Source organism: Polypterus senegalus, chromosome 1 (genome assembly GCF_016835505.1).
Source record: "Polypterus senegalus isolate Bchr_013 chromosome 1, ASM1683550v1, whole genome shotgun sequence".
NCBI classification, from domain to species: Eukaryota; Metazoa; Chordata; class Cladistia; order Polypteriformes; family Polypteridae; genus Polypterus; species Polypterus senegalus.
The window spans coordinates 104,715,871-104,742,820 of NC_053154.1; the positions used below are offsets into that span (position 1 = coordinate 104,715,871).

The 26,950-nt window shown below is 36.6% G+C and overlaps 1 protein-coding gene across 2 annotated transcripts in view; it reads right to left on the reverse strand.

The window, feature by feature from the left end:
- dagla (diacylglycerol lipase, alpha) overlaps positions 1-26,950 on the reverse strand; it is a 326,959-nt gene that overhangs the window by 135,315 nt on the left and 164,694 nt on the right. Inside the window, exons 4-6 of one of the 2 annotated variants that reach the window (XM_039755392.1) lie at positions 25,079-25,180; positions 2,397-2,535; positions 1,732-1,819 (exon numbers count right to left, since the gene is read on the reverse strand). In XM_039755392.1, the coding sequence (XP_039611326.1) occupies positions 1,732-1,819; positions 2,397-2,535; positions 25,079-25,180 (329 nt within the window). Of the gene's footprint in view, positions 1-1,731; positions 1,820-2,396; positions 2,536-20,710; positions 20,791-25,078; positions 25,181-26,950 lie in introns of those variants that run through there. The other variant, XM_039755401.1, reaches the window with a different exon arrangement.

The following is a 26,950-nucleotide window of genomic DNA, read 5'->3' on the forward strand; positions in this document are numbered from 1 at the left end:
CACACTTCAACACTATCAGTCAGACAGTAGTCACAGGGAGGTCAAGAAAATTAAGAGAAAAATCATGAAGTACACTACATACATATACAACATTAGAAAGACTCAAAAGTTGTATAAAATAGGAAAATAATAAATAGATAAACCAGTCTTGGTGCTCTGCCCAGAATGCAATAAAGCATTTGGGATTTCAATAAATTACATGCTACTTCATGATACACATTCTTTACAGTATTTCATCAGTAAAATGAACTACAATTTGTCACCAAACACCATAACCAACAACTAAGAATATCATATTGATTAATGCCATTTTGTTGTCTACGAAAGCTAGTGAGCCACCACAAAACTATTAAGGATTAATTTGTAATGACATGATATTGTAAAAGTGCAGTTAAAAATCAAGCATTTAAAGTAGTCTACTAATGCATTCAATTGCATTTTATTATTGTGCTTATTTCTGAACACAACTCATTGTTAAAAAAATATATTAAAAAAGTGATAATTCACTCTTTGTTAAAGTAAATAAAACTATTTAAAATGCTTAAACTTTCAAATCAGTTAACCATGTCAGAGTATATGTGAATGTTCTGCCATGCGTACATTTTGTAATTTTTAAGTTTTTACTTTACCTCACACAAGCCTCACCCAGCATTTGCTTAACTTGGTGATCTGTTTTTCCATCAGAAGCGGCTGTCAGACAAGTAAATGAGTAAAATATACAGCAAACAGACGCTAAAGTGACCTCTCTTAAAGTAAATTTGAAACAGTTTAAGTAATCAGTAATTTAAGTTGCATAGAATGTTTCTCTGTTTTAAAACAGATTCATTTTCATATTCACCAATACTTTTCAATGGGAGGTTCAGAAATGTCAAAACTTTGTACAATGTGCTGTATTCGAGAAATCTCCATAAAAATTCAAATTTCTCAACATATTTCCTTGAAGAATAAACTGTATCACATTTCAAAAGTGCCAACACATCTAAAATACTATAACCAGACAAATACATATTTTCTTTAATTTATAAGGTACATATCTTACTAATAAAAACATTCATTTTTATTGAATTTCTAAATTACATTCATGGACCTGATACAATTTTTACCCATTTTATTTGGCTTATGATGTGGGTGCACAAGTGAATAAAAGTCTGTTGTAAACTGCAGATTCAATCTGAGAGATGACAGCTTTAGTAATTGTTCAAGATAAATATCCTCCATATTGCCAGTCATTACATAACGCTTAATTATAAGTTTAATCTTTAGTCATAAACAAATAAGCCACTCTTGAAGTACTATGTGTAGCATAATGTACTGTGGATTTCTGCGCATAGAACATGTGGCTCAACAACAATCATTACATTAACTAATGTGAGCAGGAACATTTTTGATGTTAACTTGATACTGTGCTGGGTTCCTTATGTCAGATTAAAGCACAAGAAATATACACTTTTGGTAGACACTAAATCAGGGGTCTGACAATCTTGATTCAGGAACTTCAATATGGCCCACAGTCAAAATATAAAAATGTAAATAACATTAAATCCAAGTTTTCTATAAAGGAGAACTTAGTAAATGACCATTCCCAAAAATGTTTACAGATAGAACTTTGAACTAAAAAGATACTTATAATTCACACCTAAAAATCAAACACAAAAAGCCATGATTTAAACACAGACGAAATATTTATCAGAAGTGCTTTCTGTAGAGTGAGGTAGGTACTATAATACTTACTGACTGTGAATCCTGGGTTCTTGTGCAACACATGAACCATTTCAGCCGTCGTGTCCAGGTGCTGGCCTGGCCTTCTTCCAGACGATGTCTAGCAGAAGTATAAGAACAATGCAGAACAATGATTCTGAAGTTACCATGTCATACTTTGATTAATACTGGATACATTGAAAGCCAAAACCCACTACTGTTGTCGCATCTGAGAATAGCAGTAATAATGGGAAAGCCGTCTAAACACTAAAAAACAGCAGGACAATGTATAGCTGTGTGTACATACCTGTATATGTGTTTCTGTTGTAGAACTATTCAATGAATAAACCCAATGCAGAATATAACATAAGTTATACGTACAGTATACAAACTTTCAGAAATGACGTGCAACTGCACAATATTTTGCTCACTTATGTATTGTACATGTGTATACACAGAAATGTCATACTTAAAATCTAATAGATTCACACCCCATTCCCTATTAAGCTAACATGCTAGGCTTGGTCTCATTAAATACAGAATGATTAAAGTCTCTCCCAACTGATCTGACATTTCACTATGCAGAGCAACCAAATATTGCAGCAAAGACAATGACTGCAAATGAAAAAACTATTCAGTTTTTTAGAAGACATGCAGTCTAAAACTAACAATTTAGTGCTTCAAAACACCACTCTCACCTCAAGTTGTAAGTTCTTAGGTTTCGCTGTCTTCTTTTGGTGGCTTTCAGTTTCACAAAGGTTCTGCCCGTGGGATCAAAAGAGCACATCATGGTGAAGCATAGGCTGAAGATGACCAGCCAATTACAAGCCACTATTCCTGAAGAAGAAGAAAGGGGTAAACCCGATGATGGACAAAACAGTCTTTTCCTGTTGATGCATCAGTCATTTTAGGCATTTTTATACACATAGTCCATTTGCTTTGTTCCGAATTAGGAGACTTTTTTTAACCTTGTTTCCATTTTTAGTTTGGTTGTGTTTCACACTGTAAACTTTCAAGAGAACTAAGCATATCAATAAACATCCTGTGGGTGTGAGTCATAGACTTTCATTGGCCAGAAACATTTTTTCACTTCATTAAAAAATCATGTTTGTATTTGCACTCAGCTGCATTTTCAATGGTTATAAACTGGAAGAAGAACATGTTTTCAAATAACTGAGTGTACAACAGGAGACAAGCTCTGTTGATAACATAAGCTGATGTGTTTCAGTTTTATGACAGACCTATCATGTAACTTTCATTTAACTGTATGATAATGTGTATTTACTCTACAGTAGCCCCAATATGAGCATAATCTCAATTTAGTTTATCTCAAATCACACTGTCTTAACTGTTGTACATTATTTGTTATTGAATTTTTTTCATATTGATTAACATGCCAATGTTAGTGTGAGGATTGAGAGGACATCCAACCTGCACATATAGTGTACTCATGGTGTAAGATAACGATGTTTAATTTGTGGGCTTACATGGCACTGCTGTTAATTTCTTCTCACCTCTGTATGTGTTCTGATTGACCAAATCACAAGTAAATTTGCAATGATATTAAAAAAACAAACCTGCTGTTCGATAGCACATGTACAAGAGGCTCCGAGACTGGATCGGTGCTGCTTTGACTGAGCAAATAGTTGTGTGAGTTTTTTTTGCAAATTATTTTATATTTGTAACTGTGTGCATATTTATTGTATTACTTTTTTATTGTTTTTAATCCTTGACTCATTATGTCATGAATGAGATTCTCCAATTGCCAACAGCACACTCAGCACAGCTACCACAGTACAAAAGATGTCACGCATAATGCACAGTATTTCATGTAGTTAAATCAATCTAATGCTGGATCACATACAGACCTCATGTGAACCACTCCAGGGTTCACTTGTTACTGCACAGAGACCACCCATTCCAAATGGTCTCGGTATGGTTGTTTTTGTCTGCACCAGTGTGACTGGCTTATTCCCATCTATCTAAATAAACCAGACTTTCAGGGAAGTCAAAGCTCAGAAAAAACAGCCCAAACGAACTAGATGTAAAAGTGCCTTTGGTCATTACTCTGTGCAAAAATTAAAAGCAATATATAGTTCAGATGTAAATTCAACTGTATCTTTAAGATCTACTGCTCTTCTTACAGAAGGTTACAAAAATAGTTAATGGAAAGCAAGACAACATTAGTATTAGAACAACAAAATATTGTCATAATAAAGAATCCAGAAACCAAACTAAATGACACCTAATTCCATCTGAAGAATTAAATAGCTTAAATTTTTTAATTTAGACAGCCCAATCACATCAACCTATATAAGAAAATTAATAACTTTCAGATAGCAAAGACTGATGAAGCCCCTCAGCCAAATAACCCTAACCAAAAAAATTACTGTATACCTTTACAAAAGAAATCCATACAGCATAAAAAAAAAACCTTTACATATGTGAAACCCGGGTACAAAATACACAATGATGAATATAATTTGAGATTTTCAGCATGGAAAGACACAGCTCCTTTATAGTAATGTTGCATTTTTGTGATTTAACAATATTGTAATAACTAATAACAAATAATTCTCCAAAACCATTTATATCTTTCTTTCATCAGTGATTTTCATTGCAACTACGCTGGTGGCAGATCTCTGCTATTACTTTGATGTACAGAGTGAATTTTCAGTGTTTGGGGTATATTACTGAGCAGGGGCAGGATCCAGTACACATTTCATAGATCTACATATGGGTTTTTCAGTCAATTGGCGTCAAGAGTAAGTCTGGCAAAACAGTTTATTGAAGAGACAAATTATAAGTATTCTGATGATGAATGCTCCATAGGGAAAAGAGAATTTTGACATAAAAATCTTAAATAAACTGTGTTCCTTGAAGCAAATTAAAAGATTAATGTAAATAGATTAAAAAATAAATGGTAGGAGAGATAAAGAGGCTGAAATGTAGTAGGGAAAATTCAGAAACAGAGAAAATTACAGAAATATGAATTGTGAATGAATGTGTGCTTGTGAGCAAGAAAGCCCTGTGATGAACTAGAGCTCAATTTAGGGTTAGTTCATGGCTTGTGCTAATTTTTATGTAACCCTGAAACTGTAATAAGTAGTTTAAAAAATGAGTGGATTTATTTGTGGAATTTATCCATTTTAATCATTACTTTCTTACATAGTAGTAGTAGTTCATTTACAAGCTTTGAAAGAAAAATAGAAGAAACGAAAAGAAAACACTTGTGGACTATATTTATAATGTTTACTGGATCCTGTTAGCCTGTTCCCTGTGTCAAAAGAACAATAAGATAGAGAAACACATGCATTCAGGTAAACCTCAAGGGTAGATGAACCTTTGCAAAAACAAATAGGCAGAAAAATCACACTGAGATAGGAAGTGGACAGAACAGTTAAAAAAATATATATACAAATGGCAGAGAGAAAGAGAAAGACAGTAATATTGAAACATTAAGAATCATTAATAAAAAAAAATGGAAAAATGACAGACAAAAACATAAAACAAGAAAATTCAAGAATTTTGATGGGAAACCAACAGACAGAAAAATAAAATGCAAATGAGGAAGTCAAAAGAATAATAACAGTGACATATAAATTGAGAAGTGGACGAAGAGATAAAGACAAAAGAGTGGCAAGAAGAAAAGATGACAGAAAGATTAAACAAAGTCCTGTGAAATTTTGTTTTCAACAATTTCTGTTGCTCTGTGCTGTTTTGATGTTCCTCAGAAAGATGACTCCATGTTTTTCCTTTTGCTTGGATTAACTATAATATTTTAATAATATTTTTAATTTAATAAGTTGAATATTCGTATATAAAAAAAAACTGTACATATCTTGGATGTAACATGCTAAAAATGTGTATTTACTACATAACAGAGTTGGCAGTTCATGCCTGACAGGTTAACTCACAGGGTGGCAGAAACTTTGCCAGTGATGAAAATGTGAGGGCTTTTCCTCAAGTCAGAGACACTTCATGCCTCAAAGGGTGCATACTGTGTACTATTTTATAACAATAATCATCAACGTTTTTATAACCAGAAGCTCTTGCTGCTTAACAGATGGGTCACTGCCAGAGAAATGTACGGCTGGAGATTTTCCAAGAAGTGAAACTGAACCAAGCTGCACACAAGTAAGGCAAAAATATCTTTCAACACAAGAGAAATTCACCTTTATAGAGAATCTTGATATAAAAATGTTAGGAGAAGAAATATATAAACTGGTGTTCTTCATAATAAGGGTATATATAAAGAAAGAAAGACCTTTCCTTCCAGTCAATATTAAAACATAATAAAGATGAATCTCGTTCATAGATTATGAGCATATTACATCTACTGTTTAAATAAAGCAATGAAAATACTTTTTACCCATTCTCTCATTATGGGAACTGTCATAGACCAAAATTACATTTCTTAACTGTTTCATGCATTTTCCTTAAATATACAGTTATTCAGCAGCTCTAATCCGGATACTGTATACTAAACTAAATTAGTGAGTCTTCAAGTGGGACTTAAAAGCTGAGATAGTCCATACAGAAGAAGGTGGGAAAACTTCAGAGCTTTGGACCTTGTAGCTACAAAAAGATAGCCTCTCAATAGTAGTTTTAATTATCTTGTCTACGGTTTCAAACTTCCACTATATACAGGCTCTCACCTCAGCTTTTACTGCACCTGCCGGGGACTCATCAGTTAACATTGAACAAAAGGCATCTTTTTTCAACTTGACAGCTTCCCTGGTGCCAACCAATGGCTTCTTTGATTGCAAATTTTTGCCCATTGCGTCTTGCTTCCTGTTTTTACTAGTAGTTCTTAACCAAAATTCATAAAGACTACATTCGCCTAAACTCTCTAGAAAAGAACAATCTTTTTTCCGGAGGAGACAGCTGAACTGCTATGAATGAAAGGTTTCTGCTAATTGTTCCTGGCACACTCTTGCTACCTTTTCAGGTCGGTCCACCATCATGTGGTCATCAGTAGACAGATAAACAATTCTCTTTACCATATTTTTGAGAACATAAACCTTCAGATTAGATGACAATTACATGCTCAATTACTTACATTTACGATAGTACCAGGTACACATATGAACAACCTTGTGTTAAAACATTGTCTTTATTACTAACAAGCCAAAATTAGACAGAAATTCAATAACAATTCACTGTCCAGCTTCAGGTAAGGCCAACTTTTCCTTGCAGACATATCAATCATTCATTATTTCAGTCTCCCAGTAGGACGACAATCTCAGCAGGTAATTTTCTTTTAAGTAGCAAAAGCAGGTCCAGTTTAGTGCCTGCCAAACAAAAAGTTTCTTAGTCATATGTTCTTGACCTTTCTACATGCTTCTTTCTGATTATTTTTGTTATTGCTTTGGGCTGGGGTATCATATTTATGAAGATGACTCTCAGACCAATTTCAGTTGTCAAAGTGGATGTTAAGAGATCCTCTGGCTCACAACTTCCTTTAAATAAATTAAATGGTGCACAACTCTTTAAAAGTAACTGAAATGAAACAGAACTATTGCTAACTGTTAATAAAGCTCTGCTTAAGGAAATCTTCTCATTCACTCTAGTTTAGTCTAGTCTAGTTGGTTCTAGAGAATTGCAATGGCTACAGGTTTTCATTCCAACTCAATTGCTTAATTAGAAACCAGTCTTTGCCAATCTCAGACCTTTTTTAATTTTGTGGCTTGTAGGTCTACGCAATGTAAGGTTCGTATATCTTAGATATCATAAGGATATCATCCAAATGACTTGAAGCCTAAAACGGATTATCTTCAGTCTGTCAAATGTTTCTCTTAAGTGTTTTTTTAAATCAAACAGTGCATGATGAACACACACAGATGTAAATGGAAAAAAGGTACATGGAGTACTGCTGGCTGCTTTGTCATTTACATCTTATTGCTAATAAGGAGTAATTAAAACAGTGAATGCATCGGTTTAAGATTGAAATAAGCAATTAAGGGTTGGGAGCCTTAACAAGCGAGACCACTAAAAGGGAGCATCACAATGACACATAAGCAGTAAGTGCTTCATCAGCAATAATTGACTTCTCATTAAGAAACTGGTTTGGAATAAAAACCTGCAGTCACCGGGGCTCTACATGACTGACATTGTCCACCCCTGGTCTAGGCAATAACACTGTTATACACCTTTTTTAATTGTTCCCTTTCTTTTCAACTCAAATAAGTCACATTAAAAAGGGGGTTGTTCTTTCTGTCACCCCTGAAACGAATCTTATGTCTGTTCATTCCTATCCTTTTATGATACTGATATGATCTCAAAACCATGTCTACTTGTAATGGGAAAGGTGACAAGCATGAAAAAAAATTACAGGAAAAAAGGAGACTGTAACATGTTATGGTGGTAACCCGAAAGGCCACATCTGGCAATTTCACCTATGGGGGCAGAAACAAAGAAATGTGACAAAACTGACAAAGTCTAGTACCATGACGGCAAGGTGGGTACGGGAGAAGGTAGGAATGTTGCAAGAACCAACATTTCAGTACTAATTCAATACCAAAGTTCTGAAAATGTAACAGTCCCAGTTTTTTTTACAGTATTAGAAATGTGAGAAAAATGTGAGTAAAAACTACACATGAAAAATGGCTCATAGCGGTAATGCTACAGCACAGCACCAACACATGTCGAAAAGGAAAATGGCAGAAGTCACGTCTGGAAATGCTTTTTGTATGCATAGGTGAATTTCAGCACCTAAGTACAGAAATCAAACTTGTTATTTAAAAAAAAAAAAAAAAACACACATATGCTCGCATTATTGAACTATTTTTCCCCAATATGGAATTACTTTAAACATTGTTACAGATTATATTATCTGCAATTGTTTAACATGTATTGTCACACATTTGTAAAATGAGATGACAAGATTATTAAATTAATTGATTTTAATATTGTCCTACTCAGACCAAATAAATGAACATAGGCATTGCATTCATTCTCTGATTGAAAAAAGTATGTTCACAGATGTCTGTCGGTCCAAGCATCAGTTCATTTGTGTATACAGTGTATACAGTTCATAGTCGTTGGGGGAATCTCACACACATCTATAATTATGCACATAGAATTATGGTATTTTGGAGTACTGGCAGCATTAAAAACAGTTCATATTATAACACTTTTTAAAGCATATTTATTCATTAATACAAAAGATTGTAAACACACAATAGCAGTAGTTGAATGTTACTTTTTGCAGTTTAATTTTCTGGTAGTATAAGAAATGGCAACAAAATTAACTTTTTTTGCTCAACTATTGAATAACGTCTGAATACTAATTTTCCATAAAGATGGCAAACAAAAATGTACTTCAGCCTTGTGAAAGTAATGACAATTTGGCTACTGTTCTAATAAACAAGGTGAGTGAAAAAGAAGTACCACATTTCAAACAACGTTTATTCTACAAAAATGCTATAAGATAAAATAAATTTCATTACAACACAAAAAAGGGTATACAAAATAGATTTTTTAACTGTATTTTAAAAATGATGTCTTTAAGGTGGTGGCCATCATTAATGATACACTCTACACTCGCATGACTCGTTCGGCCATTTCAAGGGGAATAGCGTTCTTGAGGGCTTCAAGGTTTTGAGGTTAGTGCGTGTATACCTTGACTAGCCCACAAGAAGAAACTGCATGGAGTGAGATGAAGCGAATGTGAAGGCCACCTGACATTACTGGAGGAGGAGATCTGCCTACCGGAGACATTTCCCAAAACTTGCATGGATCTCCACGTTGTATGAGCTGATGCTCCATTCCTGTTTAAACTAGGCATGCACCTCATCCATTTTTCCAGTTGGGGATGAAAAAAGTTCTCTAGCATGTCAATGTAACATTCTGAAGTGACTGTGACCATTGTTCCCCCCTTTCTCAAAAAAAGTAAGGGCCTACAATGGCAAATTTTGCAATGGCACACCAAACAGTGACACACTCACTGTAGTCTAGTTGGTTCTAGAGAATTGCAATGGCTACGGGTTTTCTTTCCCAACTCAATTGCTTAATTAGAAACCAGTTTTTTGCCAATCTCAGACCTTATTTAATTTTGTGGCTTGTAGGTCTACCAATGTGGGTTCGATATTTTAGATATCATAAGGATATCATCCAAATGACTAGCTTCAAAATTATCTCAGTCTGTCAAATGTTTCTCTAGTGTTTTTAAATCAAACAGTGCAATGAACACAAAAGATGTAAATGGAAAAAGGTACATGGAGAACTGCTGGCTGCTTTGTCATTTACATCTTATTGCAAATAAGGAGCAATTAAAACAGTGAATGCATCGGTTTAAGATTGAAATAAGAAATTAAGGGTTGGGAGCCTAATGCTTAGACCACTAAAAGGGAGCATCACAATGAAAATAAGCAGTAAGTGCTTCATCAGCAAAAATGACTTCTTTTAAAGAAACTGGTTGGAATAAAACTGCAGTCACCGGCCTACAGACTGACATTGCCCAAATTGGTCTAGGCAAAACACGTTATACACCTTTTTAATTTTTCCCCTTTCTTTTCAACTCAAATAAGTCACTTTAAAAAAGGGGGTTGTTCTTTCGTCACCCCTGAAACGAATCTTATGTCTGTTCATTCCTTCCTTTTATGATACTGATATGATCTCAAAACCATGTCTACTTGTAATGGGAAAGGTGACAAGCATAAAAAAAATTACAGGAAAAAGGAGACTGTAACATGTTATGGTGGTAACCCGAAAGGCCACATCTGGAATTTCACCTATGGGGCAGAAACAAAGAAATGTGAAAAAACTGACAAGTCTAGTCCCATGACGGGCAAGGTGGTACGGAGAAGGTAGGAATGTTAAAAGAACCAACATTTCAGTACTAATTCAATACCAAAGTTCTGAAAATGTAACAGTCCCAGTTTTTTTTACAGTATTAGAAATGTGAGAAAAATGTGAGTAAAAACTACACATGAAAATGGCTCATAGGGGTAATGCTACAGCACAGCACCAACACATGTCGAAAAGGAAAATGGCAGAAGTCACGCCTGGAAATGCTTTCTGTATGCATAGGTGAATTTCAGCACCTAAGTACAGAAATCAAACTTGTTATTTAAAAAACACACATATGTCGCATTATTGAACTATTTTTCCCAATATGGAATTACTTTAAACAATGTTAAGATTATATTATCTGCAATTGTTTAAATGTATTGTCACACATTTGTAAAATGAGATGACAAGATTATTAAATTAATTGATTTTAATATTTCCTACTCTAGACCAAATAAATGAACATAGCATTGTATCTATTCTCTGATTGAAAAAAGTATGTTCTACAGATGTCTGTCGGTCCAAGCATCAGTTCATTTGTGTATACATGTATACAGTTCATAGTCGTTGGGGGAATCTCACACACATCTATAATTATGCACATAGAATTATGGTATTTTGGAGTACTGGCAGCATTAAAAACAGTTCATATTATAACACTTTTTAAAGCATATTTATTCATTAATACAAAAGATTGTAAACACACAATAGCAGTAGTTGAATGTTACTTTTTGCAGTTTAATTTTCTGGTAGTATAAGAAATGGCAACAAAATTAACTTTTTTGCTCAACTATTGAATAACGTCTGAATACTAATTTTCCATAAAGATGGCAAACAAAATGTACTTCAGCCTTGTGAAAAGTAATGACAATTTGGCTACTGTTCTAATAAACAAGGTGAGTGAAAAGAAGTACCACATTTCAAACAACGTTTATTCTACAAAATGCTATAAGATAAAATAAATTTCATTACAACACAAAAAAGGGTATACAAAATAGATTTTTTAACTGTATTTTAAAAATGATGTCTTTAAGGTGGTGGCCATCATTAATGATACACTCTACACTCGCATGACTCGTTCGGCCATTTCAAGGGGAATAGCGTTCTTGAGGGCTTCAAGGTTTTGAGGTTAGTGCGTGTATACCGACTAGCCCCACAGAAGAAACTGCATGGGTGAGATGAAGCGAATGTAAAGGGCCACCTGACAGTACTCGAGGGGGGAGATCTTACCGGAGCTTTTCCCCAAAACTTCATGGATCTCCCGTTGTATGACTGATCCCCATTCCTGTTTAAACTAGGCATCCCTCATCCATTTCCAGTTGGGGATAAAAAAGTTCTCTAGCATGTCAATGTAACATTCTAAGTATGTGACCATTGTTCCCCCCTTTCTCAAAAAGAAAAGGGCCTACAATGGCAAATTTTCAATGGCACACCAAACAGTACACACTCACTGTGCGGGGGTTTTTATAAAAACCCAAAAAGGGTTAGTTTAATAGCAAAATTTTTTGTTTTTTAACCATTCAATTGGGATGGCATCTTGATGACGGTTTGCAGAATTTAGTGCAATCTCTATGGTTCTCTCAGTCTCCCCAGTGAGTTTCACACCATCATTTTGTATTGAGGAAATTGGCCCTCATAAACATCCCCCTCAAAGGCGTGTTGGAAATGCCAAAAGGCAGAAGCATTTTGGGGAAGGTGTGTTGGTGTGATGATGGTTCATTTTTTTTTAAAAAACGCTTTGACTGGGTTGTGCCTGGCCCAAAGGCTGTTGCAGACGGGAAGACTATAAGGGACTCCCTATCAAAGGACCCCCCCCCAACCCCACCTGGCTGCCCTCTCCCTTGAAAAGCCGAAAATGTGGTACTTCATTTTGGCTCACCCTGTACTAGTAGATGAAGGTAATCCATCTATGTACCATTGAACCCAGTTCGGGGGTTTTATTGGGCCCCAGCAGCATTAGTTGAAAAGGGAAAGAAAACCGGGGGACGGACACACACACACTTGTAATAGGTGAACTGGATGTCTGGAGAAAAAAATTTAGCATGAATAAATTGTGAAAAATCTCAAACTATGCCTAGTCTACAACTCTGTAACTGAAAGGCGCGCAAAACCACAATCCACTGTCCCAAGCTGAAAACTAATATATATTTTACTTTATTTGTTATGTATATAAAAACTACACATGAAAAATGGCTCATAGCGGTAATGCTACAGCACAGCACCAACACATGTCGAAAAGGAAAATGGCAGAAGTCACGTCTGGAAATGCTTTTGTATGCATAGGTGAATTTCAGCACCTAAGTACAGAAATCAAACTTGTTATTTAAAAAAAAAAAAAAAAAACACACATATGCTCGCATTATTGAACTATTTTTCCCCAATATGGAATTACTTTAAACATTGTTACAGATTATATTATCTGCAATTGTTTAACATGTATTGTCACACATTTGTAAAATGAGATGACAAGATTATTAAATTAATTGATTTTAATATTGTCCTACTCAGACCAAATAAATGAACATAGGCATTGCATTCATTCTCTGATTGAAAAAAGTATGTTCACAGATGTCTGTCGGTCCAAGCATCAGTTCATTTGTGTATACAGTGTATACAGTTCATAGTCGTTGGGGGAATCTCACACACATCTATAATTATGCACATAGAATTATGGTATTTTGGAGTACTGGCAGCATTAAAAACAGTTCATATTATAACACTTTTTAAAGCATATTTATTCATTAATACAAAAGATTGTAAACACACAATAGCAGTAGTTGAATGTTACTTTTTGCAGTTTAATTTTCTGGTAGTATAAGAAATGGCAACAAAATTAACTTTTTTTGCTCAACTATTGAATAACGTCTGAATACTAATTTTCCATAAAGATGGCAAACAAAAATGTACTTCAGCCTTGTGAAAGTAATGACAATTTGGCTACTGTTCTAATAAACAAGGTGAGTGAAAAAGAAGTACCACATTTCAAACAACGTTTATTCTACAAAAATGCTATAAGATAAAATAAATTTCATTACAACACAAAAAAGGGTATACAAAATAGATTTTTTAACTGTATTTTAAAAATGATGTCTTTAAGGTGGTGGCCATCATTAATGATACACTCTACACTCGCATGACTCGTTCGGCCATTTCAAGGGGAATAGCGTTCTTGAGGGCTTCAAGGTTTTGAGGTTAGTGCGTGTATACCTTCGACTAGCCCCACAAGAAGAAACTGCATGGAGTGAGATGAAGCGAATGTGAAGGCCACCTGACAGTACTGCGGAGGGAGATCTGCCTACCCGGAGACATTTCCCAAAAACTTGCATGGATCTCCACGTTGTATGAGCTGATGCTCCATTCCTGTTTAAACTAGGCATGCACCTCATCCATTTTTCCAGTTGGGGATGAAAAAAGTTCTCTAGCATGTCAATGTAACATTCTGAAGTGACTGTGACCATTGTTCCCCCCTTTCTCAAAAAAAGTAAGGGCCTACAATGGCAAATTTTGCAATGGCACACCAAACAGTGACACACTCACTGTGCAGGGGTTTCTTATGAAGATCACAAGGGTTAGTTTCGGCCCAATAGCAAAAGTTTTGCTAATTTACGCAACCATTCAATTGACGATGGCATCTTGATGAACGGTTTGCAGAATGTTCGAGTGCAACTCTCTATGGTTCTCTCAGTCTCTCTCAGTGAGTTCCTACACTACCATCATTTTGTATTGATGGAAATTAAGGTCCTCATGCAACATCCTCCTCAAAGACGTGTTGGAAATGCCTAAGGCAGAAGCATGTTGGGAAGGTGTGTTGCGTAGTGATGATGGATTCATTGTTTTTGAAAAACGCTTTGACAGTGAAAGCACAGTGTGCACTGGACCAAGGCATGTTGCAGACTGAAGACTATAAGGGACTGCCTATCAAAGGACCCCACCCCAACCCACCTGGCTGTCTCTACCTTGCACAATGACCTTGAGAAATGTGGTACTTCATTTTGGCTCACCCTGTACTAGTAGATGAAGGTAATCCATCTATGTACCATTGAATCCAGTTCAGGGCTATTAGGTCTGGAGTATCCCAGCAGCATTAGTTGAAAATGAGTAAGTAAACCTGGGACGGACACACACACACTTGTAATAGGTGAACTGGATGTCTGGAGAAAAAACATTTAGACATGAATAAATTGTGCAAAATCCTCAAACTATGCCTAGTCTACAACTCTGTAACTGTAAGGCCGCAGCAATAACCACAATGCCACTGTGCTGCCAAGCTGTAAACTAATATATATTTTACTTTATTTCGTTATGTATACTGACTGCTGACTGCTGAAGTGGCATCCACTGACAGAAGAGTCTGATAGACGAGATTATAGAAATGAAGTACATAAACTAAAGACTCTCTGTGGTGAAAAGACACACATATTCTGCATGTGGATCTAAGAAGAAAAACATGCATATAAAAAACACAAAACAACAAACTGGATCAGATGCAGAGTGAAGAATTATGGAAATCTAGCCGAATCATCCTTTTCTTCTTCATATTGTGAAGTTTCTGAACTCTTTTGAGACCCCCACTCCCCACCCAACGAGAATGAAGCGCGATTGCAGCGTCTGTAGAAGATTCTTTGTCCGTTGATGGGGCAGGGCAAAGCCAGGCTCATAACGCTGCAGTGAAGTGACACAGAAGCAAATCATAAAAGATTGGGGTCGCACTATGTCCCTATCTTGCACCCCAAAAAACGAGGCTGAGTCTCAGTATTTTAGCAAAACCAGCTTTATTTAGCTTGAAACAGGAACGTCACAATTATTTATTGTAGTGTGATCTGCCATTCTGCTATACACAGACAAAGCAGTCAGGCAGGGTTGTGGCCAGATCACTGATCAAGTCCTTTTATCTACATTTACAATGTACCTTGCATCGCCCATTGATATCTTTTCTGCTTGCTTTGGCAGAGAGACGCAGCATAACTTTGAGTCTGCTGTTACTCTGGTAACAGGCTAACAGTCTTCCATAGATGCAGAGATTGGACTTCGGGATGCCCTTTGGCGTGCTGTCTAGTTGGGAGAGGTCCCAAGAGAGTTTACAAACCTCACATTTTCTTGAATGACTGCCGCATTAATAGGAATGTTTCTTGAACAAGCATTACTGAATCACATAAAAACTGCTTTTTTGACGTCTTCAAATGCAGCAGTCCACATACGTTTGCAACCCGAGATTTTTCTTCTTTTTTTGCTCCGTCTTTCAAGAAAGTTGACAGCGAAACTCTGAATTCACTGGCAACATCTTTTTTCTTTTTGCCACAATCGAGAGCTGTAAAAATGTAAAGTTTTTTTTTTCTAATATGAACTGTTATTGTTTTTTCGTGCTTACCGTTTTTATAGGAGGGTGACAATGAGTTAAATTCCAATGGATGTTTTTCAAATGCTGACGAAGCAAAAGATATCACTGACAACTGCAGGAATCTAAAAAGGCAAAAAAAAAAAAAAAACAAAAAAAAAACAGTACGAGGAAAGTTTGAAGAAAGAAAAAAAAATTACAATGTTTCTGTTTGGGGATCGTTGTGCACAACTGAGCTGCGGCCACAGAACTGTCATGAAGGGGTGGACCTGGTCTGCAACAATCTTTAGGCAGGTAGTACATGTCAAAGTAACATCCATATAAATGTCAGGATCCAAGGTTTCCCAAGCAGAACATTGTCGTCTTGCCTTCTTCCCATAGTGCAACCTGCTAACATTTCTTCCCCAGGTATACAACACATAGGCACCTTCATGTCCATATCATTTAAAAGAAAACATGACACATTAGTCCAGGACACCTTTTCATTTGCTCCACAGTCCAGTTGTAACGCTCACATGCCCATGGTATGTGCTTCTAGTGGTTGACAAAAGTCACCATAGGCACTCTGACAGGTCTGCAGCAATGCATTTCCTGCAATGCCCTGTGTGTACGACACACTTCTCTCATGGTAAGTTTTGTGATTTTCAGCAATTTGTGCTTCAGTAGGTGTTCTGTGGGATCAGACCAGATAGGCTAGCCTTTGCTCCCCACACATATCAATGAGTCTTGGGTGCCCATGACCAAGTCACCGGTTCACTGGCTATCCTTCCTTGGACCACTTTAGAAGATAATAACCACTACATCCCAGGACCACCACACAAGACTTGCTGTTTTGGTGTTGCTCTGACCCAGTTGTCTAACTTTCACAATCTGGCCCTTTTCAAAGTCTGTCAGATCCTTATGCTTGACCATTTTTCCCACTTCTAACACAACACCTTCAAGAATCGACTGTTCACTTGTTGCTTAATATATCCCACCTCTTGACAGATGTCATTTATTTGTAATATTATTATGAGGTTTAAGTAAATTTAAACATATACAAATTAAAAAATAGTAAAAGACTGGAACTAAATGCAGAGGAATAGCACTATACAGTCGACCCTTGAAATACGACCGGCCTGACATGCAAACAACTTGATTTACGACCAAAATTTTTGTTTTGATTTACGACCAACATCTTGCGTTACGACCCGAATGCGGTCACGTGTATCCGCTTGTGCAATTGTAAACAAACTGCCAAGAGCATTCGTAAGCGTCTGTCGGAGCCCAGATACATGTGTTTGTGGACGTAACTCCGGTCAGTGCAGTGATTTATCTATATATATATAAACTGCTCAAAAAAATTAAAGGAACACTTTGAAAACACATTAGATCTCAATGGGAAAAAGAAATCCTCCTGGATATCTATACTGATATAGACTTGGTAATGTGTTAGGAACGAAAGGATGCCACATCGTTTGATGGAAATGAAAATGATCAACCTACAGAGCCCTGAATTCAAAGACACCCCAAAAATCAGAGTGAAAAAATTATGTGGCAGGCTAGTCCATTTTGCCAAAATTTAATTGCAGCAACTCAAAATTGTACGCAGCACTTTGTATGGCCCCTGTGTTCTTGTATACATGCCTGACAACATCGGTGCATGCTTCTAATGAGATGACAGATGGTGTTGTGGGGGATCTCCTCCCAGATCTGGACCAGGGCATCACTGAGCTCCTGGACAGTCTGAGGTGCAACCTGGTGGCATTGGATGGACCAAAACATAATGTCCCAGAGGTGTTCTATTGGATTTAGGTCAGGAAAGTGTGGTGGCCAGTCAATGGTATCAATTCCTTCATCCTCCAGGAACTGCCTGCATACTCTCACCACATGAGGCCAGGAATTGTCGTGCACCAGGAGCCACTGTACCAGCATAGGGTCTGACAATGGGTCCAAGGATTTCATCCTGATACCTAATGGCAGCCAAGGTGCCTTTGTCAAGCCTGTAGCGGTCTGTGTGACCCTCCATGGATATGCCTCCCCAGACAATCATTAACCCACCACCAAACTGCTCATGCTGAATGATGTTACAGGCAGCATAATGTTCTCCATGGCTTCTCCAGACCCTTTCACTTCTGTCACGTGCTCAGGGTGAACCTGCTCTCATCTGTAAAAGCACAGGGCACCAGTGGTGCATCTGCCAATTCTGGTATTCTATGGCGAATGCCAATCGAGCTGCATGCTGCTGGGCAGTGAGCTCAGGGCCCATTAGAGGACATGGGGCCCTTGGGTCACCCTCATGAAGTCTTTCTGGTTGTTTGGTCAGAGACATTCACACCAGTGGCCTGCTGGAGGTCATTTTGTAGGGCTCTGGCAGTGCTCATCCTGTTCCTCCTTGCCCAAAGGAGCAGATACTGGTCCTGCTGATGGGTTATGGACCTTCTATGGCCCTCTCCAGCTCTCCTAGAGTAACTGCTTGTCTCCTAGAATCTCCTCCATGCCCTTGAGACTGTGCAGGGAGACACAGCAAACCTTCTGGCAATGACACGTATTGATGTGCCATCCTGGAGAAGTTGGACTACCTGTGCAACCTCTGTAGGGTCCAGGTATGCCTCATGCTACCAGTAGTGACACTGACTGTAGCCAAATGCAAAACTAGTGAAGAAACAGTCAGAAAAGATGAGGAGGAAAAAATGTCAGTGGCCTCCACCTGTTAAACCATTCCTGTTTTGGGGGTCATCTCATTGTTGCCCTCTAGTGCATCTGTTGTTAATTTCATTAACACCACAGCAGCTGAAACTGATTAACAACCCCTCTGCTACTTAACTGACCAGATTAATATCCCATAAGTTTCATTGACTTTATGCTATACTCTGATTAAAAAGTGTTCCTTTAATTCTTTTGAGCAGTATATATATATATATATATATATATATATATATATAATTCACTAAGACCATGGCAAGCAAGATGCATAATTGCTAAGGAAGGAAGAGAAGGTAACGAAGGTAAAGAAAGCGATTGTTAAGGGATGTTAGCTACCGGGCTGGCGCGGCACATGATGATGTCATCAGCCTGAGTCAGCACCGACTTGCTTTGGAGTGTATTATTACAGCAGTTCACAACACAGCCAGCTTTGAACTGAGTGCTCGACTACTGTCATTATTAACTTGAGAAACAGCGATCACAATCGAAACGAAGAAGGAAACTGTGCGGAAATATGAGAGTGGCGTTCGTGACCGATCTCGCTAATATGTACAGCATGTCGAAATCCACCATGTCGGCAATTTTACAAAGAAAAGATTTGCATAAGGGGGCTCCTTCTAAACAATAACCACCTTCCATTTCATTCTTCTCCTCCTCCCTTCCTGCAGCCCAAAGATGTCAAATTAAATGGTGAGTACAGTATGAAATTGTTGTTTCTGGTAGGATAGGCACTTTTTGGCTAGTACATTAGAAAAAGTATTGGTGTTTTGGTAAATTATGCGCATTATACAACCCTTTTTTATTATGAAAAGGTTAAGTAAGTGTTGCTGTGGGAGGTTCGGAGCGCATTATGGGTATTTCCATTACTTCTTATGGGAAAAATAGTCTTGACTTACAACCAACTTGAGTTACAACCAGCCCTTGCAAACGAATTGAGTTTGTAAGTCAAGGGTCCTCTGTACATATAATATGAAAAAAGCCTAATCCGCCAGGGCATTTATATCACTATTATACTGGAAGAAAGCAGAACTCAAATACACTACACACACAAAATTTCCACCCCCACAGGAGCATCTTAGATACAAAAGATGAACATATCTCCATTAGATCCATTACTTTCACTAATTCTGTATTTGCCCATCTGTCACATTTTTTTTTTGTAAACAGGCAGGTTCTTCCTGCTTCTGGGTTTCTTTGGATATCTCATGGTCAGAAGCAGGGAAAAAGACAAGCTGTACCTTGCTTTAAAGAGCAGAACATGGAGAATTTACAGTTTTGATTGGAGGAAAAATGTCAGTCATTTTCAAATTGGTGATCCAATAGGAGGCAAGTAAAGTAGACATTAAAGCATTCATATTCAAATTGCCTTGTCTCATGATCCAAAAGTCAATAGAAAAAACGATTGTCAGGTCTTGAGAGCTGAAACACTTCTCTCTATTTCTAGACAGAAACCTGAAAGTCTGGCAGTCTTTGAAGGCAGACAGAAAAACGCCACACAGACATACGGAAACATGTAATACACTTTTTTTCAAACTATCGAACTTATAAGTGTGTGTCAGAAGCTACAAGAAAAAAGGATGAAATTTAAAGAATCAAAGGAAGAGGATTTCCAGAAGTTGAGAGAGAGAGAGAGAGAGAGAGAGAGAGAGAGAGTCAGGAGTTCCACTAAAATTAATTTGTAGTGATGGTACCCAGACAAAATAACCTTTGCTAGATAAAAGTCAGGGTAAGAGGAGAAAGGTCCAAGAGAAGAAATAAATAAGGCAAAAGGGGAATATGAACAAATGGAATACAGAACAGGCAGTTACAGACATCTGTCCAGAAAGCAAAGACTGGTGGAATATCCCAGAACATTAGTAAAAAAGTGCAAGAGACATTTAAAGGACAAAAATGATAGATAGAACAAACAGATAAATGCATAACAAGAAGATCACAAGGGGTGAGGAATAGGCAATGAACAAATGTAAATTCATTATGCTGATAATTAAATATCTTTCCATGATAGATAGGGGAGTGGGGAAAAGGGAGGTCAAATTGTGAGACTGGAAATAAAGGCAGCATTCCAGCAGACTTTTTGCATAGACTTGCATGTTAGGATACCACTGACTTAATGTTTGGAGATAACAAACAGGAAAAGCTAAGAAGGGGTGGGAGGCAAGTGAAGAGGATACTGGGACCTCATTTGAATTAAAGACTGACCTGATTTAAAGACAGAAGAAAAAGGAGGAACAGAGAACCTGGTTCAGTAAATGAAACTTCCAAGCCCGGAGTCATCATAAATGTCACTAAGTGTCTTGATCCTCAACCGTGGTTGTATAGGGATGGGCTTGCCACCAACACAAAGAGAATGATTCTAGACAATCTGTGTAAGGCAGTGCAGACCTGCAGAAGTGCAAAGATGGTTCTCAAGTTTCTGACAAATATTTGGAGGACATGGTTTTAATTTTTAAACAGTAATGGGAAGAACAGAAAGGGAACAGTTGGAGAAACTGATGTATTCAACAGGGAACCAGGAAGGCAGGTTTATGGGTAGATTTAACCAGCTCCATATTGGTCAAAGAGTAAACACTCAATGACATAACTCTAGGTTTGGCAGACACCCCCCTCTTCAAACTTATCACAAATCAAAGTGGAGTGGAAAATCTCTTACTATTTCATAGAAAGATAGATGGGATCTAACCTTTGAACAAAACTGCATTGGGGGAAGAGAGAGGGAGTATTTCACTAATAACGTTGAAAAACAATAATATTCATCTTGCTAATTGCCAATCTAGACCACAAAGTCAGTGTATGAAAGGAACACGAGGAGCAAAATTCCTTAATATTCCAAAAGTTGCAATAACAATTACATAAAACAATGTCCTATAGAGAGGGAGAAATGAAAATGCACAAATATTTAAATGGTGCACATGGTAGAAAAACAACGACACAGAGAATTTAATGGGAGGAGAGCAGACTTTGCCCAGTTCATTTTATATCCAGGCAGTGTCTCAAACAAAGCAATAAAACCAAAGATGTGAGGAAGATCAGAAGGAACATGACCAAGAAAAGTTAAATGCTGTTAGCATATATAAAAAGCTACTTGAGTCATGATCTGCAATAAGGCTTATCAAAATGAAGACAGCTCAGGTAAGTTAACAGAAAGTAAAGGAGACAATGGACAGCCCAGTGCGGCACCTTTCTGAATCTAAAGGGGGCTTTTATTCAACATCTAATTCAAACAATTTCTTTGCATTTACTGTGAGTTTAAAACATGTGCAGATGATATAAATGTTTATATCTTTATTCGTAATTTTGTCACATCTACTGAAGTGGATGAATTACTCCAAAGTATCAAAAAACCTTTTTACATTTATACTGTGTTGGAAATGTCTACCTAATTAATGCAAAATTCAAAATTTTTCACTCCCAGTCAAAATTCAGATTGTCAGCGACTCTAGACAGGCTAAAAATATTTATTACCACAGGCCTAATAAATAATTTATGATCTTTATTTAGCCACATATCCAAAGGTTCACTAATAGGGTGAATGAATTGCTAAAATGAGCCTTGAATATATATATACGTGTATACAGGGTTACGTAACAACCGAGTTCTTTATTGTGCAGGCAAGCATGATACTTAGCAGGTGAATGTTAACTAAATTGAACACCATAAAGTGACTATACATTTAAAAAGGTGACATAAAAAAGCTAGAATGCATTATATAATAGATCTATATGGATCAAAGGATGTTGTCAGTGAGAAAGACCAGCAAACATTACTCGTCATGTGGCTGGCCATTTAATTTAAAATTGAGTATTAAAGTAGTCTACAATTAATAAATTAAATCAAAACTTTACATGAAGAAACATTCTTCCCCCCAAAGTGAAAGACAGATGTTAAGAAACACTTACAAAACAGGGTGGTTGAAAGTAGAATCAAAACATTTTAAAAATCTCATCTAGATATTGTTGGAAGCAGTAAGTGAATAGGAATTAACAAACCAAGTTTGGCTCAATGAAGTGTTCTCAACAAAAATGTCACCTACTGTATTCTGTAACATTTGAAACCACTTGTGAAAAAGCAACAAAACCATTGACTTTACCATCAGGGTACCATAGTTTTATATCAATAAGCTGTGGTGGAGATGCAGGAAAAAAAACAGCATATGTAGCTGTGGCCACAATTACCTGCTGCAGAAACCAGACATATTCAACAAATATTGTGCTTAGGACAGAGCCATATTTACCTGGGTTTATATGAAATACGATTATAAATGAGTGTGCATATGTAATACACTTACTTTCTAAAAATTGAAAAATGTATTCAATTTATATAATCTGAATTTTAATATATGTCTCACTTGTGTGACCTGACTTTGACTGTACTTGTTTGCAGAATATAGTACCTGTATATGTCAAATATGCCATTACAGTACTGTGAATTGGGAATTTGGAAAAGTGGACTTTGGTTACTAATCACCATGTTTTTTTTACCCATAGATTTACACCCATTTACTTTCAAATTGTATGTGAGAACATATTAAACATAGATTTTACCCTTTCTGTTGCAAGTTTTTTGTAACAAATTTCTGATCTACAGCACACCACAGTTGCATGTAATCTAATTTAAATTACACCTGCATGCAGCATATATGTCAAAACAGGTCATCATTGTTTAATAGGAGTTTGGAAAATTGGGTTTTTAATAATACTTATATTAATTACTAACCTATTTTTTGCTGATAGTTTTATACCAGTTTACTCTATATTTACATTGCATTTAAGGGAAAATATTATCCAATTATAGATTTATAGGATTCTAATCCAAAGGTTCCAATATTACGTATTTAGGTTATTTTATAATTTTAGGATGTTTGTTAAATTCACACTTATCAATCACAGTAAAAACAAAGGTTTTCTATTGTAATAATTGAAAAGGATACACTTTCAAAAATTGCAAATATGAAGCAAGCACAATTCTATGTAAAAAAAAGTTTGGGATTCATCCTATCCTTGATTGCCTAGGCAATCCTGAGCAGCGACAGTTTGAATTTGGACTTAAAACAACCCATTATATAATGTATGTGTACCTCTATGTGTATTATTGTGTACATTGTATTATATTTCTTTGTTTATGTTGAAACATGTTCTTCCGTTCATATAGCTGGTTGGATAATGGATGGATGTTTATTCATTTTTTGTATTGTTTTCCTGGGTTCATAAGTGTAAGTGAACTTGATAAGAATAAACTAAAATACACATGTAACATTTCTAAACTTGCTAGATCCACTTCAGGATAACGGAAGGCTGGAGTCTATCCTAGCAATGTCAAGTGTAAGGCAGGCTGGGGTCCCATTGTAACCCACAAAACATCTGCCCTGACTAGCAATTCCATCATGCTTATTGTAATTTCTACTTGGTGCATTCCTTGTTATCAGGTATTGAATCAACAGCCAACTTCATTCAAAATACACTTGCTGTCCAGCCGTGAGTGCAAAGGCATCACATTTCAAGGATGACAAAAATGCAGGTAGTATTTCATCACATGAATAAGTAATAGGACACTTTCAACACTCTGTGTCAAAAAGAGGCACACATATACAGTACCTTTTTAAAAGTGAGCAAAAAGAAGATGCAAAAGTCACCAGATGCGGTACATTTTACTGTTTTTAATTAGATAAGTACAACACTAAAGAATTTACAATAGTCCAGTCTTATCCTTAACATTAGTGTGTCTTGTGATAGACTGGCAACATATCCAAGGCTGATTTGTACTTTGCAATGTAGCAAAGGGAATTAGCCATATGAAATGTTAATAATAACAGGATCAGACAGAACAACCTCAAAATACTCAGTACAAAAAAGTTCAGTTGTCTTTCAGTAAAACCAATTTAGAACCATATCTACTTTCCTCACACTTCTCACCTCTTGCTAATTGGAAGCTAAAGGGAATATATACTGAAAATCCAAAAAGAGGGGGCAGGCATATCAAGTGTCTTTGCTTCCTGAACAGGCTGAACAGAATTAATTTTGCTGTCACTGCTGTCCTCATTCTCTGAGGAAGCTGCTGCTTTTTATATCTTGCACATCTACAGTAAGTGAAAAATGTGAGGTTTCTGAATACTGCAAATGCTTACATCACTTTTTTCTACTTTGTTTTAATAATGCAATCGACCACTCAATGGCTATCATGAGTTGGACAGGTGTACAGTACATTATAACAAACATTTATTGTTGGTTAAAGAAAATGCTCTGTTTTACTCTCTAACTAGCTCTTTGCAGAATATTTTCAGTCCACAACACCAACAAAAGTTAAGGAAAATGTACAAGTGCATTCCTGTCTCATATGACAATGTATACTTTTCTCCAAATTACTTTATATGTTTACATCATTTGCATTCCTAGATGAACCTTGGTAGTGTGTACTCTATGTAACAATTTAAAAAATGCTCACAATGCTGCGCACAAGGCATCAAGGTCATGCACAAATTTTTAAATGGATTCTAATGTATATTCTTCATTCAACAATGATTTGCCAGTTTATTTTAGCTGCCTATAGTCCTTAACTTTGTCCTTGACTCACCCAGGGTAATGTTCTTAGCGGTGCTGTCATTACAAGGCCAGTAGTATTTGACCAACCAGACGATTCCCACAATGGCATAAATCAGCTCCACCAGTAGGATGGCTAGAAGGAAAAAAAAACAAACAAACAGTAAATCCATTGTATTTATTTGACAAGTTGTCCATAGATGTATAGATAGATAGATAGATAGTACTTTATATGTCTCAAGGTAGAAATTTGAACACATTGTTAAAAAATTATTCAAATGTGGTTTGTACAAAAACACTTTTTACTTACTTTTTTTACCCATTATGACATACAGTACAACTCAGAGTATACTTTTACTGCTAAAGTTCCTCATGGAGTATAAACGCTATTACACCAATACACAACATGCTAACACAGAAACATCACCCAAGTCAAGAGATAAGTAATGAATTAAACCACAAACAGGCTAATTAGTCAAGATCCCATAGCAAGTTAAAGATGGTGACAGAACCAGTGAACTTGTGATTTATAGGTTGCATTCTTAGATATATGGCAACACACCATGGGGTCAAATGATATCCCTTAGCATTCACATAAACTTTACAAGACACAAAGGTCTGATGAGTTATAAAAATACAATATAATACAGCTTGAAGAGTTTTAGTTATTTTTTTCCTTTTAATCTCTTTATTTGTTTTACATTTTACTTGTTGTTCTTTTTGTTTTCTTTTTTCTTTGTTAATTTGTGGTGGTTTAGCATTAATAACATTAATGGGGTTGTTATTATTTCTAGAATATTATGTCATTCATTATTAGTAGCATATATACACCTGTATATGGCAGTATTGTTACTTGCCTAATAACTCTACTGTATCTATTGACAGTTTCACTAGACATTTTAGAACAATGAATATACACTATTACTTATGGCAATTTATTGATAACTGTTGTTGGTGAGATGGGGCACTGTGTATTTGGGCATGCTCTGCTATTTAAGCATGTCAGAGTACTTGGGATTTTGAGGAGTTTGATCTTAGCCTCGTTTGTCAAAGCAAGATAGGGATGATCAAAGCATAGGAGGCAGAAAGACAGCAAATTGTACACATACCTTTTATTGCCCCAAATACAAGTAAAATAGTGCAGTTGGCAGATACAATAGATGATGGAGTTAGACATTCACAGATATAAAATTTAATAATGTTAAAGTTAATAATGTCTAGAGAAACAATTTTGTTCTGCTCCCACAGAGGAAAGTGAAGTCTAGAAAACCAAAACTACATAATATTAACTGCCCATTACAGTTAGTAACTTGGTAATGTTACAGGTCTAAGGATGAGCATGAGCTCAAAATAATAAAATTGCTCTCACATATCAGTTTGATGAGACCAGTTACAATATTTCTTCAAGAGACAAATTTACATACCAGACTGCAGTTTCAGTTGAAAAATTTAATTGGATCAGTATTCCATTCCACCCATAACAAGCTGGCATGAAAGCAGTCCGGATGCACAGGGCAATCACTTCTGTAGCTACAGAGACAACAGTGGATCCTGAAGGGCTCCATATTATAGCAAGAGTGAAATTAAATAAAACTAAACGTGTGGGTGGCACGGTGGTGCTGCTGCCTCACAGTAAGGAGACCTGGGTTCGCTTCCCAGGTCCTCCCTGCATGGAGTTTGCATGTTCTCTCTGTATCTGCGTGGGTTTCCTCCAGGTGCTCCGGTTTCCTCCCACAGTGCAAAGACATGCAGGTTAGGTGCATTGGTGATCCTAAATTGTCCTTGGTGTGTGTGTGTGCCCTGCGGTGGGCTGGCGCCCTAACCAGGATTTGTTCCTGCCTTGTGCCCTGTGTTGGTTGGGATTGGCTCCAGCAGACCCCCGTGACCCTATTCGGATTCAGCGGGT